This window comes from Eleutherodactylus coqui, chromosome 6, assembly GCF_035609145.1.
Source record: "Eleutherodactylus coqui strain aEleCoq1 chromosome 6, aEleCoq1.hap1, whole genome shotgun sequence".
NCBI classification, from domain to species: Eukaryota; Metazoa; Chordata; class Amphibia; order Anura; family Eleutherodactylidae; genus Eleutherodactylus; species Eleutherodactylus coqui.
In genome coordinates, this window is record NC_089842.1 from 84,235,247 (window position 1) to 84,244,244 (window position 8,998).

Here is an 8,998-nt window from a genome sequence, read left to right on the forward strand (position 1 = left end):
GAGGAAGAGCAGAGCTTCGTCGCCCGCGCCGGATAGGTAAATTCTTTTAAATTGCTATTTTCGGCGCTCATGTCCGCGGGGCAGGAGGGACCCGCTGCAGATTCTCCATGGAGAATCTGCAGCGGATCTGATTTTCCCCGTGGACATGAGGCCTAAAGGCATTGCCTGCTACCGATGTATACTAATGCACAGTATGCATTAAGTAGTCAGAGAAGCGGTGCAGCCATCTTTGTTTGTTTGGGACTAGAGGGTTACTTTAATGTTCATAAGGGAAGTGTGGAGGAATGTGGGAAGCATTTCATCTCTCTGAGGTTTTTAAATGCTTGTATAAATATGGGATTAAAGAGTAAGGCCTCATGTCCACGGGGAAAATCAGATCCGCTGCAGATTCTACATGTAGAATCTGCAGCGGGTCCCTCCTGCCCCGCGGACATGAGCGCTGAAAATAGCTATTTAAAAGCATTTACCTTTCCGTAGCGGACGGCGAAGATCAGCTGTTCCTCACGGCCGGATCTTCATTTTCGGCCGGCGGATGAATTCCTGACGCCGGCGGCACGTCGCCGGCACGTCGTCGACGTGCCGCGCGCATGCGCCGGGCACATCCGCCGAGCCGAAGCAAGGGAGATGCGGCCGTGAGGAAGAGCAGAGCTTCGCGGCCCGCTGCGGGTGAGTAAATGCTTTTAATTCCTATTTTAGGTCTCCCGCGGATCCGGACGGCTTCCATAGGCTTCAATAGAAGCCCGCGGGAGCCGTCCCCGCGGGAGACCCGCATGAAAATGGAGCATGGTCCAGATTTTTTCATGCTCCATTTTTTTTTAAATGCCTTTTATTGACGATCCGCGGGTATTTATCTACCCGCGGGTGGTCAATGCATCCCTATGGGATGCGGATCCGCGCGCGGGAGATCCGCTGCGGATTTTAAATCACATTTTGCCCGTGGACATGAGCCCTAATAGTTCACTTCATGGAAAATAAAGGTTTTTTTCCCCACAATAGTGAATGATTGCTTGTCACTAGTCTGACTGCTGGATCCGCCACTGATGCTCAGAATGAAGAGGCTTCTTCATGGTGTTTTCCTGCACAGCAAAAGTTCTTGGTCCCCTTCCTGTACCTTTTTGTTCTTGATATCAATGGGAGTCCCTTGGAATGGACAACCTCCAACAATTTATAATGTTTTGGCAAGTTATAGTGACATGCTCAACTAACTGATTGATCAATGTCTTTCCATCTATTGTGCAACTACAATTCCCAGCATGCTGAGAGTTGTAGCTTTATAACAGCTGGAGACCCACAGATTGCAGACCACCATCATGCTTAAATGCGGAGAGTACCTTTACTGTGCTTTCACACAAAACTGATTTGCTGAGGGTTTTGTCACAGATTTTGGTTCAGATCTGCAACAGTTTTCACTCTTTCAATTGAATTCAAATTATAAGGATAAAATCTGCTGCAGATCTGCCCCAAAATCCGCTACAAATCAGCTACACGTGAACGCACCCTAAAGGAACATTCCACCAGAACCATGTGATTGTTTCAGGCTTCCTTCCCCTGGGGTCTGATTAAGAGTGAAGCAGGTAACATTGTAATTACTGTGAAAAAAATAGTTCTCTTGTAAACACCCAAGAGCTTTCTTTCGGACAGTGCAAAATCATCTTTTTTATTTATTGTTTCGCTGTTTTTGATTAGTATGAAAAATGTTTCAATCTTTCCACTTAAGGTCTCATGCACATGGCTATATTACTACTATGGACAAGTTTCCAGTTGTACATAGTTGTAAAATGGCACCCATAGAAGTCTTTCAGCCCATACTTTACCTCCTTAGTTGTTCTGATTTCATATAAAGGTGCACAGAAATGTTTTATTCTGGATCGTGGTATGTTCTCGATATTATGGAGGCACAGTGTAGCAGTACACTGGGTGCCTAAAGCTCCCTAATATGTACTGCAAATGGGACCTTTAAAGGGGTTGTCTGCGCTCCAATGATTTTTACCTTTTATTTATTTTATTACAGAATTGGAAATCATACAATTTTCTAATATAGATCTATTTAAAAATCATCCCCCTATCCTTTTCTTCCATCAGTACAGAGTCCCCTATTAGCACATAGTTGTTGCGATTGTGACCAAGAGAGGACTGGGTATGCACACGGGTTTCTGGCAACTGATCCTGTGCTACAAGGTGAATGAACGTGGCCCTACCTAAGCGGGGACATTGCCCCAATAAGGGCAGCCCAGCGGTCTTCAGATCTCGGTCCTAGCTGATCCTAGGAGCCACGCCACCAGAACAGGATGCATTCACATGCCACATGACAGGGACTGAACAACAGGACACACAGAGCCTGAATACACAGCATACAGCAGCCACAATGCAAACACTAATAGCAGATGATAAGCTGAATATAAATACCAGGTATTAGTTGACATTTTGTACAAAATATGAAAGCTAGCAGGCAACTTAACGGCTCCTGGTTATACTGCTAGTCCCTACACGAACCAGGAGTCCAGCAGAAGCGGACACAGTTCACACAGCACGCTGCAACAGGACAGGACACAGATCGCAGGTCATACAGCAAGCTAACACAAAACTGACAGAATATAAACGAACATGAACCAGCAAGACACAGATCACACAGCAAGCTTGCAACAGACAAGGATTCATGACTGCTCACCCTGAACACAGGCAAAGACTGACCAGGAGCTGGGTTTATATGTAAGCACAAACCCAGGAGATTGGCTAGCTGGAAGTACCACATCCAGCCAGCTCAATCAATTAACCCTGTGGGGGGTGTGCTGCTAGGAAGCTTAGAACTACTGCTTCCAGCAGCACACGTCACAATAGTAATGGCCGTCAATCATGTGACCCCCTGGTGTTCAACTCAGTTTTCTAATAGTAGATTACTAAGCAGCAGAATTTTCCAGTATTCCTGCCTGCATCGTCATCATGTCTGTCTGTGGGAAAGCAGCTCTTATATTTCTACCATCTACTCTGTGTGATTGTTCTCTTTTCCAGTTGATATGAAAACATCACCTGGAGACACTTAGTTTGTATTTTCTTTAACAGCTGTTGTTAATAAAGTTAGCTCCTCAAAAAAATACCATAACGGTCAGCTAAAAAAGGAAACCACCAAACAGAGGAGAAGGTGGAAAATAGAAGAGCTGCTTCTCCATAGACACTGACAACATGATGGCGCTACAGGTAATAATCCTGTGTGAGCTCTGCTGCTCAGTAATCTATTCACCTATTGGAGAGCTGATCAATGTGAGTTGAACACCAGGGGCCACGTTACTGGCAGCCATTACTATGCGCAGACCTGTCCATGGGCTATACCATTCTACTGTGCAGATATAAGGGCCACTGCACTAGTATAAGAAAGGGATGTGGGCAGAATTTTAAATACATGTATATTAGAAAATGTAGGATTTTTTATTCTGACACTGAATTAAATAAAAAAATGTAAAAAGCAGTAGAGAGCAGACCTACCCCTTTAGTGCACGAGGCCTAAGGTATACAGTTAGTAATAAATCAATGAATGTTCTTTACAGAGAAGAGATATAAAATGAGCACCAGAAGTGTAGAATCATTTAGCTTCAATACTTCTTATATCGTGTAAACTATAAAAATGAATGGGAGGTGGATAGTGGGAACATGTTGTAATGAGGGATAACGTTTGACTGCCTGTCTTGACAGTACATCCCAAAGATTCAGATCAGTTTAATCAGAAGTCTCTAATGCCTTAGACAGCACCCTTGCCGAATCTTCTGCCATGTTTGCTAGGGAGCTGCTAAGTATCCAGTAGGTTGTACCAAAGGCAGTACCTCCACTTGCCAACATACTTATCTGCGGAATAAGTTGATTCACACAGGCTGTAACTATTCGGCCCATGTCTGTTAGTCCTTGGCTTTTTAAGTGATGGAAAACCAATTCAGGAGTTATCTCCTGAGCAGCCATGGAGGTTCGGATCACTGATCTCAAATCTTCTAGATCTTTGCCAAAGGTGTCTGCTAATGTTTGAAGTGATCTTGCATCCAGTCCAAAGGCTTTTTTGTATTCATTTAATACATTGACCAAGAGGGTGAGATCGCCATTAGCGGATAAATAAGGAACAGTCGATGCACTGTTTGCCCCTGTCCATTGTGACGTTGTAACGTTCATAGTAGAGACTATAGCCCACTGCCATATCTGCATTAGAAAGGCTTTTCTTTTCTGCTCCAGGGCCTGATGGAAGAAATTGGGCTGGCACAAAAGGAATGCATGCCTCTTCTGACTTGGAAGCTCATCCTCTATAGTCTTCTGGAGGAGGTAGAAGTCATATTTTTCTGGTTCCAGGCTGGATAGTAGAAACACTTTAGGCATTTCAATACCTGCAGACCGAAGACCCTTAATGCAGTCCTCACGGATTTCCTTCAGTAGATCTTCATCCTTATTGCAGTTTGTCCTTCTTCGTCTATATCCTTTTAATACTGAGTCTATTTTGGATCTCAGAAAAAAGAACTTCTTCCCCATGGACTTGATGGCTTGTGCCAATAGGATGTGACATTCTCTGAAGCGTTCTGTTGTGATGATCAAAAAAAAGTCATATTGATTAAAATTAACTAACTGCAGGTAATCCATCGGTTTAAATCCTGGACTTCCTATCCCAGGAAGATCCCAATACCTCACGTTTCTGTGATGTGGATGTACATAAGGCTGTGGGATCATGGTTGTCTCCACCACACCTGTCTTGGCAGAACCTTCCTCCTCATCATTTAGACCACAGATAACATTGATAAAAGTTGACTTTCCCGATCCTGATTCTCCAGTTACAGCAATGTTCAATGGGACTTGGTCAATGTCTTCGAGACATTTTTTCACACTTTCTACGGCTTCTGAAAAAGGTCTATTTTCAAAAAAGTTCTTCATCTCCTGCAATTCATTTTCGGAAACTAAATGTTTGGAATCCATATCCATATATTTCTGCAGCCTTTAGTGCTGGGGGAGAGAAGAGCAAATGGACATATTAGAACACATTACTTTGGGTAAAGAAGAGAATTAAACATTTGTTATTACTGGCCTTCCAAATTGAAAAGTGCAATAAATCGACTGAAAAATCATGCTTGTATTTTAGCAGTATATGCAGGAAATACTATCATCTGAATAGCTTGTAAATTGTTATGAGAGTATTTAAGGTCTCTTTCACATGGGGGACAGCGATATCACATCTGTGTTCTGTGCATTCTCTTGACAATGTTATGATTTTGTAGCGCTCTTTTCCCGGGATTTTTAGGGAGCTTGAAATAATAAATAAATCTTGGTATTTGTATGGCGCCAACTTATTCTGCAGCGCTTTCAGGTAATTATTACTTATTACCCCCCCCCCACCAAGCTGGGTTCTTATTATACCAACCTCAGAAGGATAGAAGGCTGAGTCAACCTTGAGCCGGCTACCTGAATCATGCAGGAATTGAACTTGCAACCTTCAGGTCATAGGTGAGAGCTTACACTCTGTGCCACACAAGGCTCATATAAGTTCTCCCCTGAAAATAAGGCAGCATGAAACGGGTACAGGTATGCCCATTGCCCCTGTGCACCAACCTCTCCCTGCCCACAGCATGAAGGCTGACCGCTCTCTCCCTATACACAAAAGAAGAAATACTGTAGCAGTCGATCTACATGCTGCGGGCAGGGACTGGTTAGTGCAGCCGGCCTCCGTGACTAGGAGCTCCATTCCTGAGTCAAATGGCAAAGTATGTTTTTTATGAACCGCTGCAACATTTCAGAAGAATACATACAGTACATAGGGGAAATGAGCATGCCTGTCCAGGGTTCATGCTGTCTGTGGTTCCCATTAACACTAATTAAGGCTAAAGGTTTAAAACAAACAAGGACTAGTTTGTTAAAGTTTTAGGCCGCCTTCACACTGGTGACAAAATAGCGAGATTTTCTCGCGATGCACAGTGCTACAAATTGCATGTATATAAAGCCCATGCTTTCCTCATCATTAGCTACTACATTGCGAGAGAAGAAAATCGTGGCATGCTAAATATTGCCGCAATTTGCAATGTTTTGTAGCCGATGTTTCCCTATGGAGCCTTCATTTCTGTTGCATCGCATGAAAACCCTGTTTTCGTCCGGTGCGATGCTACTTTTACAGAAGGAAGTCTTACTGTTTCCCCTAAAATAAGCCCTGGCTGCATTAAAAAAATAATGGAGACGTGCAGCTGTCAACTCCGCTGCACGTCTCCTTCTGAAGCTCCGATACTTGTTTGTAGTCTTCTGTCAGCACTTCCTGGTGAAGGGATTTAAAAACCCCGCCTCCAGGAAGCGCCGGCTCTGATTGGTTCTTAAGTTCAGCCGCTCAGCCAATCACTGTAGCACTCAATGAACCAATCACAGTCATTCAATGCCTGCGTAAGGGCAGCGTTTCGATACAGATCCCATAGTGGGGCTCCATACCATATGCAGAGAAATAATGCATGCTGCAATTTATTTCTCTGCCGTATGGAAATGCTGTCTACACATGCCGGTGTGCATGGAGGAATGAAAGCCCATTGACTTTCATTGCCTCCATTTGTTGCGTATCACGCGTGTGAAACACGGTGAAAATACATCCGTGGACATTAGCCCTAATACATGACATGGTACATTAAAAAGTACTACTATTAAAATACAGCTCATCCTGCAAAAAACAAGCCCTCGTGTGGCTATGTCGAAACAAAAAATAAATTATAGTTCTTGAAACGTGGGGATGAAAAAAAAAAGCCAAGTGAGAAATTGCTTGTCTTTAAAGAGGTTGTCCAAGATAAAGTTTATTTTTTAATAACAGGTTCCCATGCCATACAATAGTCATATGCTCACCTCTCCTGACTCCCTGATACTTCTGTGCTGGTAGGTCCAGTCTTGCCTGTGATGTCATTTTTACAAGCTGCAATAGCCTGTGTACAGAACGTCACAGGCTTCTGCAGCCAATCACAGACTTTGAGCACTGAGATCTGTGATTCGCTGCAGCAGCCTCTGTTGTTCTGGATCGAGGCTGACTGCAGCCTGTATACATAGACCGGTTGCTGAGGATGGAACTGCATTGCAGGAGATGTGGGGAGCCAGGAAAGGTGAGTATATGACTTTTTATTATTTTACTACAGGGGACCTGTTTTTAAGAAAACTCATCTCGAAAAACCTCTTTTAAAGGGTTAATTAAATGCAATACCATGGTGTGATAAAAAAAGGAGACATAACTGCTGAGACAGACTCTCAATTTGATTGTGGCTTTTAAGTGTTTAGATGCTACTATCAGAAATAATGGCCCGTCCACACTGACTTCTGCACCATCCACTTAACATATGGAGTTTAGAAGTGTGTCCTGGCCTGACCGTGGGTCTCAGGACCCAAACTTGGAGCATGTATGATATGGGGCTCTGAATATGATGGAAAAAAGCATATTTTAAAGGGGTTTATACATTTTTAAAAGTAGTAAAACATTAAAAAACCTGTAAACATACCATGTTTCTCCAAAGATAAGCCAGAGCTGCATTACATAACAAAAAAAAAAAAGCAATACATTACCTTGATGGCTCAGCACGGGTCCTCCACACTTTTTGCAGTCCTAGGCTGCCGACAAAAGATCGCTTCCTGGTTACAGGATTCATAAATCCCGCATTCAGGAAGCGGTGGCTCTGATTGGCTGAGCAGCGCTCGAGAACCAATCAATGCAGCACTCAATGAACCAATGTGGGGGCTGTGATTGCTTCATCGAGCACTGCATCTCGATGAACCAATCACAGCCATCGCATTGGTTCATGGAACGTTGCATTGATTGGCTGAGCAGCGCTCAAGAACCAAGCAGAGACATCGCTTCCTGGAGGCGGGATTCATGAATCCTGTAACCAGGAAGCGATCTACTGTCGGCGGCTGAGGATTGAAGCAAGCACGCTGGAGCTCCAGAGAGCAGCGAGAGGGACCTGTACCGAGCCTGCTAGGTAATTAAAATGAAACATAGTGCCTTTTTTGGGGCAAAAATTAATATAAGAGAGGGTCTTATTTGCTGGAAAACATGGTAGTATCATCATAATGATACTGATCCAAAGGATTAACAAGTCATTTTAACTGCACCATGAATGCCGCAATAGCAAAACGCCTGAAATCTGGCACAGTTGTTTTTTTTTCCATTTCACCCCACTTAAAAATTTGTAAACGTTTTCCAATACATCATAAATGGTACCATGAAAAATATAGCTTGCCCCGCAAAACACAAACCCTCTTAGGTCAATGGAAAAAATGTATTGGCTTTCGACAAAGCATGAAAAAAATGAAAACACAAAAAATGTCTTGTAGTTAAAGGGTTAACATGAAACTGAAAGTGCAGACAGTAGGAGATCCTATTACAACTGCACTGTGTCTTCTACAATCTGACCCCCCACACTGTGCTGCCTCCCTGTATATATCCTGTATTTTCTTCTATTTCCCTTCTATAGACGAGCCGTATGGATTCGGTGGTCTCACGTTTACGTACCTCGTTCTACTTGAAGTTGTGCATGTGATATCGTAGACTGGTCCTTCTATATAATGAAAATGATAGGAGCTGCGAAAGAGAAACCGGTGACTGAGTCACGGGGAGGGACAGAGGAAATGCTGTAGCACAGGAACTGCTCAGAGTCTAGTACAGGCTACATATGCAAAAACTCAAACCAAGGGGCACGGGTAAGGGGAAGTCACACATGAGGGTGTTCTTTCTATTCTTTATTATACCAACACAAGGAGGTAAGAAGCAAATAGACCCTATAATGAGGGTCAGATACAGTTCTTAAGTAATGTCCCTTGAAAATGTAGATCATACTTCCTCAGCTCCAGTTGAAAATATTTACTTGGGCCCACCAAATAAAAAGTACTAAAATTTAGCCATCATTTCTTTATTGATTGGGGTCCAACTATCAAGACCCTCACTAATTCAGAATGAAAGAGCTTGCCGTTAAAAATGTCCTCCGAGCTGGATAAACAGAGATGGCCACACTGCTTCCCTGACTAC

General features: G+C 43.4%; 1 protein-coding gene across 1 annotated transcript; it reads right to left on the reverse strand.

Annotated features, from left to right (window-relative positions):
• Positions 1–1,633: 1,633 nt before the first annotated feature.
• Positions 1,634–8,597, reverse strand: LOC136632295 (interferon-inducible GTPase 5-like). The gene is made up of 2 exons (XM_066607075.1): positions 8,486–8,597; positions 1,634–4,968 (listed from the first exon to the last, which is right to left on the reverse strand). Exon 2 carries the CDS (start codon positions 4,945–4,947, stop codon positions 3,712–3,714), a length of 1,236 nt encoding a protein of 411 aa, XP_066463172.1. The 5' UTR covers positions 4,948–4,968; positions 8,486–8,597; the 3' UTR covers positions 1,634–3,711.
• Between the last annotated feature and the right edge of the window lie 401 nt (positions 8,598–8,998).

Bases quoted from the DNA above. Each gene is read 5' to 3' on its own strand.
- LOC136632295 (XM_066607075.1), bottom strand. From the start codon at position 4,947: ATGGATATGGATTCCAAACATTTAGTTTCCGAAAATGAATTGCAGGAG.